The sequence below is a fragment of the Haliotis rubra genome, unplaced genomic scaffold (assembly GCF_003918875.1).
Source record: "Haliotis rubra isolate DU_JTF1 unplaced genomic scaffold, ASM391887v1 Scf2, whole genome shotgun sequence".
Lineage (NCBI taxonomy): Eukaryota > Metazoa > Mollusca > Gastropoda > Lepetellida > Haliotidae > Haliotis > Haliotis rubra.
Genome location: NW_025766002.1, coordinates 4371461 through 4395293, shown reverse-complemented (window position 1 = coordinate 4395293; position 23833 = coordinate 4371461). Strand labels below are relative to the sequence as shown.

The following is a 23833-nucleotide window of genomic DNA, read 5'->3' as shown; positions in this document are numbered from 1 at the left end:
CACACTGTATTGTCAATATGTTGTAAAATATATATCCCTTCCTAATTTGTGATTGTTGTCTTATGACTACTATGGGGGCTTTTTTTTAAACATCCATAAAATGCATTAAAGGAAGTAGTCAAAATTGTTATATGGAATTGTACAACTTACTTCAAATCATTTACTATTGAACAATTGTCCTGCCGATATTCTTCATCTGAGCTTTTGGTCACCTGGTACTGAAAAGACATATATTTTAAAACATTTATGAAAGTTCATCGCTTGTATATTAAATGATCATTTGTCTGATGAGTAAAACTTGAATACAGACATTCAAGCATTAAGTTTACAGCAAATATAATATCAGGCTCTGAGGGTCAATTTCCAATGTTTCTGGTTATGTTTTTTTTTATCATTACCTTTTTCTGTAAGCTTGTCTTGTGTTCCTCATCTCTGTAAATACAAAAGTACTCAATCCATATTGTGATGTTAAGAGTTCAAACTAGAAAAATTACAAACACTTCACATAATTGTATATACTTTCTGAAGTTTCAAACTTTCAGTGTAACTGTACATATAGACTACTCACAACTTGGAACTTGGAGTATGGCTTTACGCCACTTTCAAACTATTAGAGGGGAAGTGGGGTAACCTAGAGGTTAAAGTGTTCGTTCATCAAGCTGAAGACCCAGTTCGATTCCCCACATGGGTACAATGTGCGAAACCTGTGCGAAACCCATTTCTGGTGATCCCAGACGTGATATTGCTGGAATATTGGATCATGTGTGGCAGTTTTTTAAATGTACATTAAATGTAGTCGTAATAGATAGCGATGACTTTATGGATGGGGTCTGCCTTAAACTCCTCGAAGTAGGCTAAGGAGTAGGTTGAGTACGGGGCAGTGCGTTCTCTGGTCTCAAGGCTATAATCGACTAAAGTATCCATGAGACCTTCAACACCTTGTAACTTTGGTACCCCCCAGACCTAAACTATCATACAGGGTCGGGAATTGCCCTCGACGAATCACTCGATGTAGGGTCCATCCCGATGCGCCTGAACAACCGTTTCTCGATCAATCTCCACATGATGATAAATATAAATATACGAATCTTTAATAAGGGGGTAATACCATATCGTGGGGTACGACGAGCAATTCCTCTTGCACGAATCCCCTACCCGGTCCATCTCTCAAGTAATACAAATGGGGTTTATCTTCTTTGATATCCACCTGATCGATGTGGTACGTTGTCACAGACCATATGGGGTCCGTGGCACGACGTCTATCCCCTCCATCGAGTTCACCAGGCTGATACAAATACCTCACGTTGATCCGATCCGATAGTATTTTCTCGGGGTTTTTACCCTTGGATGGTGGTGCGGCTGATTCAGCCGTCACAGATTTCATTTTAATGGCCTCAACGGGTTTTTTGTTGATGAGTTACTTCGTCGTTGATCGCTGACACCACTCGAGGTAAACGCGTCACCCATTCTGTCGATCGTTTTTCAGGCGTCCCCATTTCTTGGGCCTACTGGTGTTCGAATAAACGCTCGTTTTAGGTGCGGTTAAACCTCTCGATGATGGCTTGACTGCGATGGGCTCCCACCATCCCGCGCCTGACCTCGACCTTGTGTTTACATAACAGCTGTGACACGGAGCCCATGAACTCGCGTCTGGGATCGACTTGTAATTCGGTAGGCCACGTCAAAGGGCTTCGTTTGTAGATACGTTCCAGTGTCTTGGCCACTTGACTTGAATCTTTCGCAGTGAGTGGCTCAGCCTCTTTGTATCGACTGGCAACGTCTACCACGGTCAGAGCATACTTGTACATTTTGCGTCTCACCCTGTCGTGTGGGAGAAACAGGAGGTCGGCTTGATGGACTCGATTGGGGGTCGAGACATCAAACTTTCTTCTTGGGATGTATCGGGGAGCTGGCAAGTAGATTTGCCAGGGGGCATGTTTCTCCAACCAAGCCTTAGCAGTATCCTCGCAGACCTTGGCGGCTTCGGCGAGCTTAGGCATAGCACTCGCACCTTTCCAATATCCTCGTGGGCTGTAGTACATCTTACTATCTACATTTTACTTTGGTTAAAGGCTGGACTCGTTGAGTTTTCTTAGTGTTTCTTCTTCATTGGATCTAACTAGTTTTACATTCACCCGTTTCCTTAAATTCTCCATGGTTTTGCCAAACACCGAGTTGTTCATGAGCTTGTACAAGTTTTTCTCAAAATTGCTGGTGGCTAGCTTTTGTAAATCCGTGTTCATTCTGATCAGTGTTCACGAATAGCGTCTGACCCTCTGACAAATCCGATAGATTCGCCAACGGTCAGACAGAAGTTTACAACCCGCCGGCCACAGTGTCTGACTGTATATTTCACAATGACTTTGACTGTAGTTGTTTTATGTGACATGTGACACTTGTTTGCTATTTATAAATCTTATGTTTGTTAATAATTTCAATGTCAATTATAAGAAATATTGAATCTGAAATGTGTGTTTAATTTTATTCCATGGGTCCTGAGCATTTTCAATGGGTCAGACAGACATCTGAAACTTAAAGGACCCAATGTCCTGTGACTTTGAAACACCATTCGTGAACACTGTTCTGATGTAGGGCTCCATCCAAGGACTTTGATCGAATTCATTCATTCCCAGCGATAAATACAGTTGCAGGTTGCGATAGTGCACGATGTATTTTTTCTTGTTCATCAAGTTGGGTACGAGTTTTTCTACGTTAGACAGTGTGTTATCCCCCAACAACTGTCGTTGATATTCGGACATCCAGTCCGGTTCACCGTCAATCGTTCGGGAGCGAGCGGATAGCTGTTGTGCGATTCGTGTAATTCCGCGGGATAGTCTAAGTCAACTTCGAGGATGTAGACTTTGTTCGAATCCGGCGCGATGCTATTGACATCGATCATCTCGGGCGAGGAGACCCATTCCAACCCCCCGGTGGGTAGATACTGACTCATGGCCCAGCCGTACAGAATGTTGGTGTCGAAATAAAGAATGTGTTTGGTTGGTTTGCTCGAGTCATAGCCTTCCACGTACTTGTTGTTGGCCTTCGCGTACCTGTTTGGAGGTCATGGAAATCCAACCTCGCAGCCCTTTCTCGATAAACAGATGCATGTTGTAGTCAGTGAACAGTGCCAACTCTACATCAGTCTTTTTTAACAAGGCATCCCACAACAGACCGGGGAGGGAGAACTACCATGCAGGGTCTACATCGTACTGTTTCAGACACATTTTTCTGAATATTTCAAACACGTCGGCTAGCAGCAGCATGTCGGTTTTCAAGTACAGGTAATGTTTGTAGCCTAAATTCTTACAGCTTAGTTTGTCCCACACATTAAGGGCGTGGGTGTTATCATCCTCGGTGATACTGGATTCGGTCAAGTTGCTGTAAAAGCAGTCAATGGGAGGTAATCGCGTCGCGTCGAATCGAGACCAATCGTCCATGTATTCGTAAGGGTACACGCCCTTCCTCAGCAGCAGAGGTCGAGTCTCGACGTTGGTGTATCGATTCATGATAGCGAAGACATTCGGGTTGTTCGTGTTGACTAAACTATCGAGCAATGACAGGAGAAACTGAACACTGTCAATGAATCTCAGACCATCTAAGGAGAACGAGATGTATTTTTCCATGTTATTGGGGATGTACGTTAACTTGCCATCGATCTTCGAGATGGCCTGCATGATGAGGTGGGTATCGTACCCGCGAAGATTATGAAACACCACAGGGATTTGTATCGTTTTGGGATTGATTCTAAGCTTCAAGTTACACGCATTGTGAGCAGCACCTCGGTATTGACCCGTGACATGACAATGATCTCTCACGACATCACCCCTAAGGGATTGGTCACACATGTGGCAGTGAGTGCTGTTGTTGTGAGCTCGCCAGTCGTCTTGAGTCATGGGCATGGGGACGACACTGCACAACTTTTGTCTAATGATTTTCTCTTCCTTTTGTAAGTATGTGAGAAATGTTTCGACCGTGTCAGGACCTCGATAGATCACGGGAACGTTTGTTTGTCCATCGCATGTTCCAGGGATTACCATTGATTGTTTTCAATCATATTTTTTGCAACGAGGTGTCGATGAACGAGTTGATGGACTCGGGTTGGGTCGCAACTTCTTGTTTGCCTCTGAAGTAAGACTCGATGTACTCGGTGGTGCCGTCGGTCTGCTGTTTGTCCAGAGACATTTTCGCTGTGATTTGAAATTTGAAGCTTCTGAGGTCGTTCAGTTCCTCGTCGACTTTGTCGGCGATCAGCGGTTTGATGTCGTCGACATCCATGGGTTTGCCGACGGTCATTCGCCAGCCCCTGAGATAGTTACCTACATGCTTCGTCCACATGAATCTTAATTCGATCAGTTTGGTGTCTTCCAGCAAGGTTAACAGTTGTGCTTTTACCATACGAGAATAATTTTTCAGTCCGCGACTTTTTGTGAGAGCTTTGAGTTCTTTTATGGTGGGGTCTTTAACAATGGGGTGTTGGCATGGTCAGCAATTCGGCTTTCCTCATGCGAGAATAACCAACCAATCCACCCTCTCTTGCAATAGCTTTGAGTTCGCTGACGGTAGTGATGGTTGTTATATCCAATTGCAAAGTCAAATGTCTAATTGATTTGCTATATCCACATGCGAAGTCAAATGTCTAATTGATTTGCTATATCCACATGCAAAGTCAAATGTCTAATTTTTTACTCTAAATACACATTGATATCTACAAAACAGTTCAGCGTTAATTTTTTATGAGGTCTTTGTTCTTGGTAAGGAAGGTTTGAATGATTTGTTGCCTGCCTTGTTCTATGAACTTATTTTTCTCGTCTTCGCTGATGTCAGAGGTTTTCCGAGTCTTGGTTCGAATCTCCTGTTTCATTCTGTGGTACTTTGCGAGTTCTGCTAACACCAGACGGAACTATTCCTCGGAGATTTTACTGTCTGTGAGCGCTTTTGATACGTGATCGTTGATTGTGTTTAACTTGGCTTCGGCTAGTTAATCCTGATCTCGTCGTGCTTCAGCACTTTACGTTGCAGCCGACGTGAAATGAATTTAAGAACTATTACCGCCAGCCCCCGATACCCCTGCTGCTATTTCTAACCCGAGGACGACGGGTGTGGCCACAATGGTCGATAATAAGCTGACGCCGGCAGCACGGAGTCCCATGCTGGTTGCTACGAGTGTGGTGTCTATGCCGTCCAGAGCATTCGTTGCTCTATGGTACTTTTTATGCAATCCTAGTCGCACGTCGCATTCTTGTTCCAGTTGCCGTTTAATCTCGCTGATTTGTTCCAAACGAAAACCATCCACGGTTTCGAGTGTTTGAGCCACTTCGTCCATGACCGGATACAATCCCATCTCGAGTATATAACATAAGTTAGGAAATAAGCTTCAATTGGTCCTCCGACAATCTTTGATGAATATACTTTAAGCTGATGAGGTACATGTGCTCAGATAAAAAAATGACCTGGAATCTAATATTGGACTCCGGAAAAATCATGACCCCCTGTGATCAAAGGTTTGTGGAGGAGGCTCTTGCTGGTTGTATATAAATACGACAACGTTTATTTTGATGTCGATCATGCCAGCATATTGTTAACCCATACAGAATGTTCACATCTTCTGTGGGGGCATCTCCAAAAAAAACCATCAATAATATGTGTAGAACCATGTATCACACTGAGACACATATATGGGACTTCAACACGATATCTTCTTAATAGTAACAATTTATCTTTGGTTTCCGGACTGGTGACTAACATATTACCTGTTTGATCTGGTAATGTTGTTACGTACGTCCCCTTTTCTGGAGGCTTAAACCCCCCAGTACAACCCCATTATCTTTAAGTTCGATGACATCACCTTCATCATCCATGACAAGATAGGGGTAGGTAAGGATAAGATTGTCATTTGTACACATTGTTTTGTAAGTGCAATACGTATAAGGCGTTTTCCGTACCGGGTTTATCGAATCCTCGCATGTCCCCGAGAATGGAGAACGCGATGGTAGTGTGTAGATTCAGGTTTGAAACGTCACCCATGGTTATACTCGTTTTATGGAAGAGTCTTCAATTGGTTCTCTGACAATTTCTCGTGCGTAAACTTTAAGCTGATGAGATGGATTTTTGGTGGTAAAAAAATCTTCATGAGCGCAATTTTTATCTCCAAGTTAATCGTGACCCCTTCGAGACTTGCATAAGCGTTGACGTCTTTCTGTATATAAATCGCGCAAACATGATGTTGGTGTTTTCGAGGCCAACAGAGTTTTACTCCCGGTGTAGCAGCCCAGAATAACCCCCGACCAGATTATACCCCGGGGTAAACTATAGGCTAGCCCAGTTTATACCCTGGGGGTATATTCTGGACCAGGCCAAAGTATACCCCTCCAGCCCAGACTATACCCCTAAAACATTATGTTGACAATTCACTTAATATGAGTGTGTGACTCAGGGCAATGGTCTTGGTGTTATTTAAAGGAATTTGTAGGTGCATTTCATTTACATAACTGCATAATACAAAATTTATGAAGCATTTGTTTAGTGCCTCTCTTCGACTTTGCGTAACCCAGCCAGGGTTAGAACACTTATTAAGAAATGAGGTGGAACAAAAAATAGAAAATTTGAGAGAAAAATGATTTGAAAAGTTAAAAGAACATATATACATATTTATAACAATTTTTAAAATGGTAAAAAGTGGAATTATTGTATTATTGTTTTCGGAGATTTGATGGTCTATGGACACATTGATCAGTGATCAAGGACGTGAATTCATGATGACATAAATGATGAACTAAAACATTTCCTGAACCAAAATGTCAATGAGTACATCACTAATTCCGGAATTTCACGAGATGGAGTGTGGGCAACAGATGCAGAAGTTATGTCAACAGCCAGTCTGTTAAAATGTGACATTTATATTTACAGTGCAGTTGGTCAGTCAATGCAATGGCTGATGTACCCTGCCAGCTTCAGCTTGAAAACTCACACTGATTATAATTTGTATCTGGAAAATGTATCGGACCATTTCAATGTTGTAACCAGTGTTTAATTGTGTGAGAAGTACAATACAATTAAAGTAGTATCCTTAATCACTTGTTTTCTGTAGGGGTATAATCTGGGCTAGGGGGGTATACTATGGCCTAGTTCAGAATATACCCCGGGGTATAAACTAGGCTAGCCCAGATTATACCTGGGGTATAGTCTGGGCTAGCCCAGTTTAACCCCGGGTATAGTCTGGGACAGGGGTATACTCTGGCCTGTTACACCGGTATAATTTCTCTCCAAGAAAGACTTTGATATAAAGCGTAGAATTGGGTGGAATCCCTTGTACGACATCTGACAATTCAAGCACCAACGGTAAACTCGTATTTTGGCTATCCGGTCGACTTGCTAGCAAAAGACCTGCTTTTCTTGGGATGAGAACACTCCTTCTTTGCGAGGGGGCGTAAGCCGCGATGAGAATCCCCTTATTGAGGACTTTCGTTAAATAATGATCCTTCGACCCCGAAAACACGTAGGGAGAAACGAGGGTGAAATCGAGTAGCCAGTCGATTTTGGGGGAGATCAACGTCCATTGGTTATCATCGGTAAGGATGAACTGGTACAACGTGTTTTTTAAGAGACCTCTGGTCTCAACATTGTCTAAATTTCCCAAATTGCCATCGAATGCCGGGACCATCACCCATTTGTTATTGTTGTTGCAGACTAGATTGAACTGCATGTTTTTTAAGAGACCTCCGGTCTCGACATCGTCTAAATCTCCTAGGTTTCCACCACCACCACCCCTGCTCACATCTGTTCGCCTGTAAGTGTTGTTTCTTAATTCTAAGGCGTATAACTTGCCTTCAACACCGGGTTAATCGAATCCTCATGTGTCCCCGAGAACGGAGATCGCGATGGTAGGACATTTTCTCGGGCACTGCATTCCAGGACCAGAGGCATTCATGATTTGATGTGCAGCGTCACGCTTAGATATTCATATACACCGGTTTATATTTTATATCTAAAATGGATATTTTGAGTTCCGTGATCATGCCATGCGATAACTTTTTGTACTGTAAGAACGGGAATGATTCGGTTCGACCGTCTTTGCACTTTTCCGTTTCCACCGCCACAGCTCTCAGCAGAGTAGAAGGGCGTTGGCCTTGAATATTATCAGTCGTGCTTACCCCTTTGAGATGAACGAACAGCTCATGATAGACAACGAGGCTCGGTAATCTCGAACCTGCTATGGTGTCTCGGAGTCGTATTTCGTTCGATGACAACCCGAGAGTTCTCGACAAGGCTTTACCGAGTCTAATGGGTTTTTTCTCCAGCCGTTAACGTCAGCGTTCCATTCGACTCGTATGAGATTGGTTCCAATGGGTTTGAAAATTTCATCGTGCAGCATACAAACGCTGTAATAACCGTCGGACAAATCGTGGCAATTTCAATCGATGAATAGCCTGTTGTTCCCTTTATACTGATTGATATTCGACCATCACGGGTAATACGTGATATTGCCGAGAGCAACTTCAAGTTCCCCCGACGTGTTATCGATTGCGTGAAGCAGTTGAATGGACTCACCATTCACGATTCTTGGGAGCGTGACGAACATGTTACATATCTACCAGACACTACAATATACATTCAACATGAGTGACGTGCTAACGAAAATGGAAATCGTGGTGGATGGGGATGGAACGAGTTGTAAAACAAATTTTATCGATATTTTCGAAAACTATATCTATATCGTGACCGTCATTAACGCTCAGGTGGTGGGAAACTGGAATAGTAACCCAATCAGTTTTGGCTAAACCAACTCAATTTCGCCTTATGGCGTGTGACGACGGGATCAGGTTGCTTGCCTGTCTTTTCAGATCAGTTTGGATTCCAATAATGAAACATCGGTCGAGCCATCGTGAAAAAAACGACGATCAAAATAAGCGGGAACGAGATCCTTAGCATCAACGACAGCGATGTGTTTTTCAGTTACATGGATCTCTGGAGAACCGCAAGTGAACGGGAAAACATGAAATACCAAGGTATTTGTCCAACTGATTGTCTGTCGACTCGGTTGCGCGTGGGGTATATGTTTCAACAAGCCGATCTCGCTGCTACACCAAGGAGACATAAGGCTATAGCCGAGGCATTCGGGAACCGATTTTGCATTCCACTCGACTTCGAACTACTGGAGGGTCACATGCCGTTTGACCAAGCCGCGCTGAGTGATAAGCTGGAACTCACGTTTAACGATTATGGTCACATTGTTGTTACAAATAGCGGGGGCAGCTATACTATCGACAATATTTCGTTGGAGTTCGACAAGATCACAAATCCAGAATTGGCTTGACAAATTTCGCAACCAGCATTCGGGAATGTTAGCCATCTTGTGCGATCACGTGCTGCATCATCGGAAGATCGTCACGAATAAAAGCGATACGTTGTGGAATATCAATCTGAACATGCCCGCTCGATAGATGAAGGGTATTTTCATCATTCCGGTGGAAGATTTTACACCGTTTGAAAGAGTCAACGAAAAATATTGGAACCCCGAGATTATCAAAGTGGAAGTGACCGTTGAGGGCGTGCCCAACCAACTCTTAGCCAAGGCATGTGAGCTTACTAGCAGTGGGATGAGATCCAAAAATTACCGGCGAACAAGCGCCCACCAGAAATCAACGCGATCGCCAAGGATCTCGTTCTCGCCTCCGTGACGCTAGGACCACCAAGTACGCGTTGTGGTTGGACATGCGATCCATGGACGACGATCCGCTTCACGGGAGCGGGTGTTGCATCGACAACGGAAGCAAACAGATCACGATCCAAATCACTAAGAAGGCTCAAACCTCCCGTAAATTAAACCTATATTTGTACGTGATTATGGATGCGCAGTTTAATATACAACATGGAAGATTCATGCAAGTCATCTATTAAGTTCGATATTGAGCTGCCCCTGGAGCCCCATTGCGCCATCGTGTGCGGTCAGACGGGTTGTGGGAAGACCGTTTTTGCATTGGATATGCTGGAAGGGTATTATCGGGATGTGTTCGATCATATCGTGATTCTTTGCCCTACTATACGCGTCAATAAAACGTACACGGAGAGAGCGTGCGTGATGAACGACGTGGAGGTGCATAAAATCGATCCGGGAGTAAGTTTTACAGGACTGGTTGCGAGCCTTTCACGAGAAGTTCGAGGGAGAATCGACGCTGTTTATCCTAGACGATTGTAGCGCGAATAAAGAGATCACCAAAAAGAGAGATATGTTATCGTATTTAGTGTTTTTTGGATGTCATATGAAACACAGCGTTTAGGTCCTCACGCAAAAATTCAACACGGTCCTGAAAGACCTCAGGGAACAGACGCGATGGGTCGCCTTATTTCACTGCAAGGATAGGGATTCGTTCGAGGAATGCTTAAGAGAAAATGACGTGAGTCCCACCAAACCAGAGCGAGAACTCGTGAGAACATTGTTAGCTGAAACGAAACATGCCAAACTCGTGCTGAAAACAGACCAACCCGTGGATTGGGGTGTGTTAGCTAAGCAACACTTAGCAAAATTCAAGCAAAATCAAGCAACCTGCTTAGCAAATTGAATGTATAACCTTTATATACAAGAGTCATCAGAAGATGACATTTCCCCCCGGCCCCCACATCTTTGAAAGAACAAATCATCTCACAGTTACTTAAAGTCCAGCTTGATTTTAGACTAAGTGCAAATCGTTCCATGGAAATCATGAAAAAAATAAATGACAAAAATCTGCAAACAGCAAAAGGCACCACTTCAGGATCTGCCTCACATATCTGCCAAGTTATACTAAAAGATATTAAGAAGTTTTTGAGTTGTGCTCCGGTAAAGAAACCTACACTGCCCTTTTGAGACTAAGTCTGAATCGTTTCCATGGAAACCGAGAAAAATAAAAATGACAAAAATCTGCAAATAGCAAAAGGCACCACTCTGGGATCTGCCAAGTTTTGCTGAAAAATATATAAGAAGTTTTCGAGTTGTGCTCCGGAAACGAAGCCCAACCCTCACTTTTGGGACTAAGTCCAAATCGTTTCCATGAAAACCGAGAAAGATATAAATGCCAAATATCTGCAAATAGCAAAAGGCACCACTTAAGGTTCTGTTTGATATATCTACCAAGTTTTGTTGAAAAATATTGAACGGTTCTTGAGTTATACTCCGGAAATGAAGCCCACCCCTCACTTTTGGGACTAAGTCTGAATCGTTTCCATGGAAACCAGGTGTGTGTGTGTGTGTGTGTGTGTGGTAATAAAAATGCCAAAATCTGCAAATACCAAAAGGCACCACTTTAGCTATGTTTGATATATCTACCAAGTCTTGAAGAAAAATACTGAACGGTTTTCGAGTTGTGCTCCGGAAATGAAGGTCACCCCTCCTTTTGAGAAGTTCAAATCGTTTCCATGGAAACCAAGAAAAATGAAAATGCCAAAAGTCTGTAAATAATAAAAGGCACTGTTTGATATATCTACCAATTTTTGCTGATAAATATTTAACCAAACCTGCAGAGGTTTTCAATTCTTTGAAGAGAGTCGTCCTTGGGGTACATATTATGCATTTTCCGGCTGAAAAATGTCCTGTGACAGTTGTATCAATGTTTTTTGAATAAAAAGATTGTACAATAAATAAACTCTTTTATTTATTATACGGACCCTACCTCACGGAGTTACCTCCCTTAGCGCATGCGCACCAACTGGGTAGGCTCCTAGACCCGTATCATCATTCCTTCTGCTGAATTCTCATCAGTGAACAGAATTGCGGGGAGGTGGGAGGCCCTACCCAAGGGCGACTCTCTTCAAAGAATTGAAAACCTCTGCAGGTTTGGTTAATTCTTTCAGAGAGATCGTCCTTGGGGTACAGATTATGCATAAACACAGACTCCCAAAGACCGGAGGCCAGGGAGGAGGAATTCTGTCCAAGCACACTCAAAATATAGCGATCGTATCATGGAAAAAAAAATTGAACAGATGCCATAACACTCACCTGTCACTTTCGACCCAGTTTAAGCTTCCTTGAGAGGCATTATGGGAGGAGAACTGACAGGGAGGATTTGTGCTCAAAGGCGACCTCTAGCATAATGAGACATTGCGTTAGTCGCGAATATCAACGAAATCCGACCCACTAAGTGGCTTCTTTCATGAGAGCACCGTGGGGAAAACAAAAATACCACTCACTAGCGATACAGTAACTCCGTGAAGAATCGAAAGGGGGTACAGGTTCTCTGAGTGAGCTCACATTAGCAGACATGTCAATAATGGAATCTTATTGTACAGTAGCGTCAAAACAAACCAATAAACCAAGACTCACTTTCGGTCAGGGTGGCAGGACACTGTCCACTGGAGAGAACAATCGACCAAAGTTTGCGCGATTACGGGAATGCGTGTCGAGCTGATAATGGCGATATAAGCGTGCTTGGCGGCTCCAAATAGCGGCGGAGCAGATCTCTTCAATGGGGAGTGCCGATGCAAAAGCTTTTGATGCGGCTACTGCCCTGACCGAGTGAGCCTTCAACCCCCTCAGGGGAGGCTTGCCCTTAGCCTGATAAGCGGCACAAATACGATACTAGCCAGCGAGACAAAGTCTGCTTGCTTGCTGGCAGACCAGCCTTCCGCCACCGTAACAACAGAACAGCTGGGTACCCGATGCGGATCCCCTGCGTTAGTTTGAGATAGACTTTGGCGTCTTACGGACATCCAGCGGGTGAGTGCTCGTAGGAGTGGTCCCCGATGTGGAAGGCTGGGTAAGAGTAGGAAGTTCGATAGGAGCTGTCACATGGAAAGCGTGATCGACCTTCGGTAAAGTATCTGGGAGGCCGAATACTGACCGCGATCCGTGTGAAACACAGTCAGCGCCCGGTCGGACGACATAGCATGTAAATCGCCGACCCTTGACCAGATGTTACGCCACCAGAAAAACAGCTTTCCAGGTCAACAACTGAATGGAAATAGCCGATAGGTGTGAGAAAGTGGGACGGACAGCCAATCGAGCACGCGATCGACAAATCCCAAAGGTGGACTGGTTAAGCCTGAGAGCAGGTCGAATCCGTTCAGCGCCAGCGAAGCGCTATGCGAGAGGGTGCTGCCCCAGAAGAGCACCATCGACAGGGGTGTGAAAAGTGGAAATAGCGGTGGAGTAGCCGCGCGAATGGTCGGCCGCCAGGCCTTCTTCCAAAGCGAGCTTGCAAAACTCAATACTGGGACTAAATCCGCAGAAAAGGGATCTGCAATCCCCTTATCTGAACACCAGCGGCATAAGCGGGACCACCTATCCTCGTACTGAGCGTTTGTCCGAATCCGCCTCGAAGCCAGAATTGTGTCTGCAACTGCTGCAGGAATTCCAGCGTGCCTCGAGGTTAGACCTGACAGAGGCCAAGCCACCCACTGAATCCGTGGATTTGGGTGGAAGCTCCGTTCTGAGTGAGAATGTCGATTCGCCAAAGGTAATAGAACAGGAGGCTGAGCCAGAAACCTGAAATTACGGAAACCAGCTCTGTGACGGCCAAAGCGGTGCCAGTAGCACAAGTAGCCGAGCTGGCTGGGTGGACAGCTGTGAAAGGACACGGGAATGAGTGGTAATGGCGGGAGCGCCCAGAGCACTTTGCCCGTCCAATCCAGCAGGAAGGCGTCGGCAGCCAACGCCCTGGGTCCGGTATCCGAGAGCAGAACACGGGTGTCTGATGCGTCCCGCCCGGGCGCAAACAGATCCACCTCGAGCGACCCGTACAACTGGGAGATTACTGTGAATATCTGCCTGTCGAGCATCCACTCGTGCGGGGCCAGGATCCGGCGAGAAGGCGCATCTGCTCGCCGCGTTCTCCAGCCCGGGAGATAAACAGGGAGTACCTGACAATCGTACTGGTGGCTCCAGAGGAGAAAGTCCCACGCTTCCCGGAGGAGCGCTGGGGACACCGTGCCTCCCTGCTTCAGGATATGCGACATGGCCGTCTGGTTGTCTAACTGAAGGCGGACTACCTGGCCACCGGACATGCTCTCTGAAGCTCGAATACCAACCGCACAGCTCTCAGTTCCAACACGTTGATGTGAAGGTGAGCTTCGGCTTCGGACCAGAGTCCGGAAGCCGACAGACTGCCAAACGCCCCCAGCCCGTGAGGGCGCATCTGTCTGAACTGTGAGAGCTGGCGTCCGGGATTTCCAAGGGAACCCCTGGTGAGATTCCGACATTTGTCCACCACTGAAGGTGAGGTGTCAACCACTTTCGGGGACTGTGAGACTGCGCTCCAGATCCTCCGTGTGAGTCCACAGCCGAGCCAAAGCTTGCTGTATGGGGCGCATCCTCAACCAGCGCCCGCCACACTACAGAGATCGTCGCCGCCATATGGCCCAGTAGACGGAGCCAAGTCCGTGCTGGTGCCTGGGGCTGGGAGAGGAATGAAGAGACCATCTCCCGAACTCTGGTGACCCGGTCGGGCGACAAGGAAACGAGATCCTTGTTCGTTTGGAATCGCTCCAAGAAAAACCAAGTCCTGGGTGGGTACCAGGTCGGATTTCTTGAGGTTGATGATCCACCCCAGTCGAGTTAGAATGTCTATCACTGTGTGAGTAGCATCTTGACTTCGCTGGCTGTTTAGTGCTCCGAGCAACCAGTCGTCTAGGTAAGGGTAACAACGCCTTCCTTTGCGAAGCGAGCTAGGGTAGCTGGGACTAACATGAGCTTGGTGAACACCCTTGGGGCAGTCGATATGCAGGGGAGCACCCTGAATTGGTAATACATCCCGTCGTAAGAGAAGAACCGAAGGTACTGCTTGAGCGATGGATGTATGGGTACATGCTGAATCGCATCCTTTAGGTCGATTGGCGTGAGCCAATCGCCGGGCTGAACAGATGAGATCACCGAGCGCAGTGTCTCCATCTTGAAGGATGGTACTTCGAGCATGCGATTCAACCCCTTGAGGTTGAGAATCGGACGGAACCCGCCGTCTTTCTTCGGGACGAGGAAGTATGTGGAATAAAATCCCGCCTGTTCCTCTCCCGGTGGAATGCGCTCGATTGCGGACTTGTCCAGCAGAGCCTGAACTTCGTCGCGCAATATGTCCGCCCTGGCTTGACATGACGGCACCGGAGTGCGACGTATGCCGGTGAAGTCGGGCGGACCTCGCTTCCACAGTGGGAGATGGCCTATGCTGACCGTGGCCAGCACCCAAGCGTTGTTGGTAGCCTTCTCCCATTCCGGCAGGAATAGAGAGAGGCGGCCTCCCACTGGGATATGGGGTAGGAGCGCGTGTGTAGACCCGGTAGCGGAGCTGACTGACTGGGCGTGACACACGGCTTGAGCGGCAGCCTGATGGGTTAACGGGAGGTCGGGCAGACCTCCCCACGCGCCCTGAGCTGGGAGCTAGTCGAGGACTGCTCCTTGCCCCTACCCTTGGCGGACCTGTTCCTCCGCCTACCCCTACCAAGCGGCGGGCCAGCCGGCAGACTTCGGGTGTAGGCTGCACCCCGGCGGAGGAAGGTGGCACGGGGGCGCTGGGGCGAGACACCCGCTGGTGCTCCAACAAGGCCTTAGAGTCCTTGAAGGAGGTAGCTGCAGCGCAGCCTCCCGTATGACCTGCTGGGCCCCTGGAAAGAGGGTCGGCTCCCAGACGGAAAGGGAGGGCCAGCAAGGTCTGCTGTGTTGCTGCCGAGTACCTAGACGTCGACAGCCACAGCCGGGCGCATCCCCATGACTGGCGCATTATCACCGTCGACGCAGCAGACCGCAAAAGAGTCGCGAGCAGGTGAGCCTGCATTCGAAAAGCTGACGGAGCAGCAGAGACATGCGGCGACACGCCGCCAGCATGCCCCTCCGCCTCCAGGGCCGACCTCTGAACCGAGGAGAGGTAGGCCTCATGGACCACCACCGCACCTGCTGCATCGCGTTCCGGTAGACCTCCTCGTAGGTCCAGTGCGGCGTGCCGCAGGGGATGCCAGCGAGGGCAAAGGTGGAGTTAGGCGCCTTGCCGAAAGCAGCCGGAGCTGCTCGAGGAGGAAGCCGAGCCTCCCCAGGGCGACGGAAGTGAAAACACATTAGTCAACAATTGGTACAACGAACAGGGAATCCTCCCCAAGCTGGTAGCGCCCGCGCATACGAGTTCAGGTAAGTCAAACCTTACTCGGGCACCAGACAAGAGGGGATCGACCACGTCCGAGACCAGCGATGGCAGAATGCGGAGCTGCGCTCTGTGAGGGTTGCCTAGGGGCAAACGCCGCGCCAGGCAAGCGGAACTCAGTTGAGTCCACGCAACCAGCAGGCACCGCTGCCTGGGGTAGGCCCTCGGCAATTCTCTGCCGGACCTCCCGCCTAGCGTCGAAGCAAAAGCGGAAGCCGCCGTCATGCTCCTCGACCTCCCCAAGCTCCATTGCCTCGGCGTCCAAGCCCGAGTCAGAGGCTGGGTCTCCTCCGTAAAGAGGACCCTAACCCGACCCGGTGGACTGCCTAACGCTTAGGAACCACAGGAAGGGAAGAACAGACAGACTGCTCCACGTCAGCGCCAGCCGGGCGTCGTGGACCCGGTCCCGAGGCGCTGGAGGCAGGCCAGGCAGAACTGGTGCCTCCGCTCTCATGGGGCGGTGTGCGCAAGGGCCGAATACCAGGAATACTCAACGGCCCTCGCGCAAAGCTCGAGGGGACTGGGAGCACCTCCCTCTCCGGAGCAGCCGAAGGCGTCCCGGATCCGAAGCCAGAGGCAGCGGATCTACAGACGCCCTCAAGGCCGAGGGATCGAGCCGAGCCCGGCGATCCACCCCCTCGACTCTCCGCCCCGTCCGAGGAGTGGGTGAGGAACTCCTGCGGAGACCTCCAACCGACTCACGAACGAAGGACTTCATCGAGTCCATCTGCTGCTGAAACATAGACTCCATCAGTGACATGTCAAAACCACTTTCGAAGTGGCAGGAGAGGGGAAGGGCCACGGATTTTTTTCCTTTTTTGACACACGCTTTGGACTTAGACGGGGAACCTGCGTCAGGTCCCCTCCCGCCTCGCGCATTTCAGCGATAGAACAAGGTGTCGGCAGCCCGCCTCTTCTGGGCCGGGGAAAAGGCCAGACAAATAGGGCAGGAGTCAGCCTCATGGCCTGTCTTCTCCAGACAGGCCACGCGCAACTGGTATGACTGTCGGCCCGGGGATACTCCCCCTCACAGACCGAACAGCATGAAAAGGCCTGAAACAAACACGCAAACATGTGAGTTAACGGCCCAGCAGCATATAAACACGTAGAAAACATTGAAAAACTTCGTGAAGGTTACCACGCAGTAATAGTTGGTTTTAATACGCAATATTACGACCACATGGCACGCTAAACTTCCCGCCATGGCAGAGCAACACGTCGCAAGCGTAACCACGCGGGAAAGTTCGGCGTATTTGTATTAATACAAAGTCACAATTATGAAACAACCAACTGTAAAGCTTTACTGTTCTTGTTTTAGACAAATAAAGACCATACATACAGGTGGTGACTCAGACATAGTCTCTTTTAACAGCGCCGTACGGCTCATGAATGGGTTACTCAAAACACGTCTGTTCACGGCCGTGACAGCAGAAGGAATGATGATACGGGTCTAGGAGCCTACCCAGTTGGTGCGCATGCTCTAAGGGAGGTAACTCCGTGAGGTAGGGTCCGTATAATAAATAAAAGAGTTTATTTATTGTACAATCTTTTTATTCAAAAAACATTGATACAACTGTCACAGGACATTTTTCAGCCGGAAAATGCATAATATGTACCCCAAGGACGATCTCTCTGAAAAAGAATGAACAGTTTTTGAGGTATGCTCCGGAAACAAACTGATTACGGACGGACGGACAGACGGACGAGGTGTCGACTATATCCCCCAGCATTACATGCCGGGGGGATAACAAAGCAGCAAATATTGACAGAATACTGTGACTGCATGTGCACTAGTTTGGTCAAGTGCTGTGAGTCTTGAATCCACAATATCACAGAAGGTCTTTTTCTAATCATGAGCATAATACTGAGAACTTACTGTTTATTGAACATCTTGTCCAAGGCTTCTATTTCTATGGAAGACTGGTCAACTAGTGACTGAAGATAGCAAAGAAGAAAAACAGTCAATATATTCTTCAGAATACCACACTTTCTGATAAATAACTTATGTACTCTGACAAATAATTATCAGATGCAAAAAGTTGCACACTTTTCTTCAAACAAGAAATTTATTAAATTATCCATGCAAAAGAATCCATTTAGTTATACAAGTTTTAATGTGTAAAGGCATGAAGGTTATTGGGTCCAGTAAACAGTCTTTTATTTAAATAAGGCATACATACGAATCAGAACATTTACTTACCTCGCAAATTGCTGAGAAGTTTTCAATAACACCAACATTAGACATATCATTTTCATATCGGTCTGAACTGTTGCAAGAAAAAATGTTGTGATATATCACTCAGAATTCATTGTTTGAGAATACATTAAGGCATAACTAATGGGGGGATTTTACCACATACATATATTGTAATATTACAGAATAAACTGGAATACTGTTGGTTGTGCAGCAAACTTAGTGTTAGTCCATTGGCTGATGGGGGTCCCCATGCGGCATCCCCCACAGCTCTACTTCTTAGGTATTTTCTAGTAGCCATCGGTCTCTCCTTCAGCAAAATGCATGTTAACATTAAAAAAACTGGTTCCCAAAGTCCCTATCACAAGCATTTTTAATGTTGCTTGGCATGCTTTTTATACACCATTTTTGGAGGTAGAGGAAACAAATGTGGCAATATCTTCTTGCCCTGTAGGTCCCTTCAGAAACCATATGAAAGACACATTTTCAGTAATCTAGAGAAACCCAAATGGCACCTATCCTCTGCTTGCTAGTTCTTTTTCACAAGAGAGTGATAACAATTGACAGAGAGTCGACAGGGTCTCTGATCGCTTAGTTTTTCAGGACAGATTGTCATACAAATTTTCCTGAAGATCTTTCTCAAATTTAGTAAAGATATAAAAAGAAAGTGAGGATTACGTAGTAATCAAAGCTCACTACTCTTGGCAGGTAAATTGGGAAAAATGGATAATACCTTTCAAATCTGGGATTTAGTAACTGCTCTATTTGTTTTACTTTAGAGGTAATTTAACAATGTACTGCCATATTGCCTGTAATGTATATAGCGAAAATCTCAACATTAAAACCACTTCCTCTTCACTGGTCCTGTTATGAGTGAAATGCCAATCACTTGTACAAAGCCATAACATTTGTGATATTGTATTAGCACAAGTGGGAAATGATTAATTACAATTTAATTACTAGTAAGTATTAGCCTGAATAGGTCCAGAAAAAAAAATAATTGTACTTATGATTTTAGTTTCAAAGTCAGTGGATGTGTTTTGTCCTAAGCTTTTTGCGATCAACCAAACACTACTGGCTAGAAAACAGTTATCGCCGCATAATAGTTATCGCCAATACATCAGTATCACACGTGCACAGTTCTGGTATTTTTTCCAAACGGTATTAGACAACAATAAAGGACAGCAAAAGAAAATTCTTCACGGTAAGTAACATAAGAGAAAAATTAAAGATAAACTTATGAACCGTATAAAAGAAATTGAACTTAGTTAGGGGGATGTCCCACGACCTATATAATAACAAGTTCAATTCCACAAGTCATTAATTGTTTCATTCCCTATCAATCTACTGTAAGAAAAACACTCAAATAGTCACACAATCAATTATTTGAGGTTACTGTATGATATAAATATATATATTATTTCACGAATGGCATGAGAAATTCTAAATTGCGATAACTATTACAGTTAGTTGTGAGAAAACATCTATTTATGCTGCCATGATTCCCTCACGATGTATAAAAACATGATCGGTGGCAGTGAATGGGCTGGACACATCGGTGAATAGCTAATTAAGTATCATGATTAATTTTGTTTCATTAATTTAACGAACGACGGAGTAATTTTGTAAATACCGCTAAAATTAGGCGATAACTGTTTGGTAGCCAGTATATATGGTGAGTATGTCACTAATTGTAAGTCACGAAAAGTCACAATTAAGAGTCATCAGAAGATGACATATCCCCCCGGCCCCCACATATTTGAAAGAACAAATCATCTGACAGTTACTGAAAGTCCAGCTTGATGTCTTTTTAGACTAAGTCCCAAATCGTTTCCATGGAAATCATGAAAAATATAAATGCCAAAAATGTGTAAATAGCAAAAGGCACCACTTTTTAAAGATCTGACTCATAAATCTGCCAAGTTCTGTTGAAAGATATTAAACAGTTTTCGAGTTGTGCTCCAGACACGAAGCCCATCCCACCCTTTTGAGACCAAGCCGAATCGTTTCCATGGAAACCGGGAAAACTAAAAAAAGCAAAAATCTGTAAATAGCAAAAGGCACCACTTTGGGATCTGCCTCACATATCTGCCAAGTTTTTCTGAAAGATATTAAGAAGTTTTCCAGTTGTGCTCCGGAAACGAAGCCCATCCCTCACTTTTGAGACTAAGTCTGAATTGTTTCCATGGAAACCGAGAAAAATAACAAGAGTTATCAGAAGATGACATATCCCCCCGGCCCCCACATCTTTGAAAGAACAAATCTTTTCACACTTACTTAAAGTGCAGCTTAATTTTAGACTAAGTGCAAAGCGTTTCCATGGAAATCATGAAAAAGATAAATCACAAAAATCTGCATATAGCAAAAGGCACCACTTCAAGATCTGCCTCACATATCTGCCAAATTTTACTGAAAGATATTAAGAAGTTTTTGAGTTGTGCTCCGGAAACGAAACCTACCCCGCCCTTTTGAGACTAAGTCTGAATATTGTTTCCATGGAAACCGAGAAAATTAAAAAAAACAAAAATCTGCAAACAGCAAAAGGCACCAGTTTGGGATGTGCCTCACATATCTGACAAGTTTTGCTGAAAGATATTAAGAAGTTTTCGCGTTGTGCTCCGGAAACAAAACCTACCTCTCCCTTTTGGGACTAAGTCTGAATCGTTTCCATGGGAAACCGAGAAAATAATAAATCACAAAAATCTGCAAAAAGGGAAAGGCACCACTTAAGGTTCTGTTTGATATATAGACCAAGTTTTGTTGAATAATACTGAATGGTTCTTGAGTTATGCTACGGAAACGAAGCCCACCCTCCCTTTTTGGATTAAGTCTGAATTGTTTCCATGAAAATCGGGAAAAATAAATATGCCAAAAAGCAAAAGGCACCACTTTGGCATCTGCCTCACATAGCTGCCAAGTTTTACTGAAAGATATTTAGAAGTTTTCCAGTTGTGCTCCAGAAACGAAACCCACCCCTTTCGCTTGAGACTAAGTCCGAATCATTTCCATGGAAACCAAGAAAAAAATAAATCACAAAAATCTGTAAATAGCAAAAAGCACAACTTTTGGTTCTGTTTGATATATCTACCAAGTTTTGCAGAAAAATACTGAACAGTTTCTGAGTTAGGCTCCGGAAATGAAGCCCACCCCTCCCTTTAAGACTGAGTCCAAAACGTTTCCATGGAAACTGAGAAAAATAAAAATGCCAAAAATCTGTAAATAGCAAAAGGCACCACCTTAGGTTCTGTTTGATATATCTACAAATTTTTGTTGAAAAATATCGAATGGTCTTGGAGTTATGCTCCGGAAACAAAATGATTACGGACGGACGGACAGACGGACGAGGCGACGACTATATCCCCCCGCATTACATGCCGGGGGGATAAAAATGACAAAAATCTGCAAATAGCAAAAGGCACCAATTTAAGATCTGACTCACATATCTGCCAAGTTTTGCTGAAAGATATTAAGAAGTTTTCGAGTTGTGATCCGGAAATGAAACTAATCCCTCCTTTTTGAGACTAAGTCTGAATCGTTTCCATGGAAACCAAGAAAAATAAAAATGTCAAAAATCTGCAAATAGCAAAAGGCACCACTTTAGCTTATGTTTGATATATCTACCAAATCTTGAAGAAACATATTGAACAGTTTTCGAGTTGTGCTCCGGAAACGAAGGTCACCCTCATTTTGAGACTAAGTTCAAATCGTTTCCATGGAACCCAAGAAATATATAAATGACAAAATCTGTAAATAGCAAAAGGCACCACTTTAGGTTCTGTTTGATATATGTACCAATTTTTGTTGAAAAATATTGAACGTTTTTGTAGTTATGCTCCAGAAACAAAATTATTACGGACGGACAGACGGACGAGCCGTCGACTATATCCCCCCGCATTACATGCCGGGGGGATAAAAAGCATTTAAATTTTCATTATCATAGTGTTGTCCACACCATTACTGATTTCAAGATGAGTCTATAGCACTATGATAAAATATTTGCTTGTGAAAAACTAAATCTAATACTTTCAAATTATTGTAACAAAATTCAACCACAATCTAACACTTCTACTATAAAAGGTATACCTTGCTCTGTCCAATTTCTCAGAGGCCTTGCCTTTACGTCTTGATTTTGAACTCTGCTTCTTCTTCTTTGGTGCATCTGCTACAACAGTCTTCTTTTCCTTTTCTAACTTCTTGTCAATGTGTTTCGGCTTTCGCTGAATCAATAGTACAATCTCATATCAGCTGAACAGTGGCAAACATCGACACAAAGCTATACATGACCACAGCTGTCCAATACACATATGAAAATCGTGAAACTTTTAGCAATATCATAAGCAGAGGTACAGAGAAACTGCGTATCTGCGTCAATTAGGCAAATATTTATGTGAAAACTCAATTCCTATTAAGTCTATTGCGTACAAGTACGCTTGATTTTTTGTAAATACTCAATAAATTTGATCTTGTATGCATACACACAAAAGTGTCAAATCTTAGCTTGCGTACCGGTGGATAGATAAAGTAACAAGGTATACTGAGAGGCACTATTTCAGCACATGAACTTGGTAACTTGCAGTCTTTCTTATCGTTTTTCATATTACAGGCAAGCGTCCTCGTGCTTTAACTATAATAGTTCAGGGCAAAAGTGTGTTTCATTACACTATACATGGTGGTAGGGCGAAGTGTATTTCTTTTCTAAGATGCCAAATTTAATACTTCCTAAAGATAATTACGATTAATTTAAGGCAGAAAACAAACGACGGTGTCGGTGACCTAAATTAAGAATCCTCGCACAGGGCTAACTGGTGCGCTGTTCTATTGATGTGTCTGCCCCCTACGTTAAGACGAACGTTACCAGAAAAAAACAAATGATAACAGTTTGATGACGGTTTACGTTCGGATTATATATATTTTCTCTGAATTATTTTAATTACATCTGTCATTAACGTAAACCATATAGGGCAATATGAATGTTGCATTTCTACTACCAGCGTAAGTTCAGATCAGTACATCCTGAGGAAGTTGAGTAGTCAAGCGACATTCCACAATTGCATTGTGGGAATGTAAACATTACGAACGTTACCGTGTCGCTGAAAACTTGTGAGTCGAAATGACACATTTTAACCGTCATAAAACATAAACGTAATGTTTCCACCAGTGATGTTAGCTGCGTGAAACAACAGCAAACCAAGAAACTGGATGCAACAGTGTAGTTTACTGTAGGAGGCCGTACGAGGCGATGACAACTGACATGCATCGTGACATCGCTTACATTGTGACGTAATGTAAAATGGTTCGATTACGAGGGGGGACACTAGAATGGCGCAGTGACGGGATAACGTCATTCAATTGTTACGTCATCAAAAAACTATACCTTTATTGTCTGATGATGTATTTTTTCCCCGATTGTTCTAAACGCTAGGCATCTTAGAAATATAGATAACAAATCCGTAAACCAACATTTAAACTTTATCATATTTTCACAATTTATGGAAAATGGCAAAATACCCAATTGAGTTTGAGTGAGGTGGGGTACAATTAATTT

General features: G+C 44.8%; 1 protein-coding gene and 1 long non-coding RNA gene across 2 annotated transcripts in view; one reads left to right on the top strand and one right to left on the bottom strand.

Annotated features, from left to right (window-relative positions):
• Positions 1-23833, bottom strand: part of LOC124275381 (synaptonemal complex protein 2-like) — a 45061-nt gene that overhangs the window by 379 nt on the left and 20849 nt on the right. Inside the window, exons 6-10 of the mRNA XM_046710911.1 lie at positions 22372-22505; positions 18295-18361; positions 17971-18029; positions 399-432; positions 151-218 (exon numbers count right to left, since the gene is read on the bottom strand). Of these exons, the coding sequence (XP_046566867.1) occupies positions 151-218; positions 399-432; positions 17971-18029; positions 18295-18361; positions 22372-22505 (362 nt within the window). The remainder of the gene's footprint in view (positions 1-150; positions 219-398; positions 433-17970; positions 18030-18294; positions 18362-22371; positions 22506-23833) is intronic.
• Positions 12069-17563, top strand: LOC124275384. Its single transcript, XR_006898258.1, has 3 exons — positions 12069-12081; positions 16077-16081; positions 17467-17563. It is a non-coding gene; the product is annotated as an uncharacterized LOC124275384 (long non-coding RNA).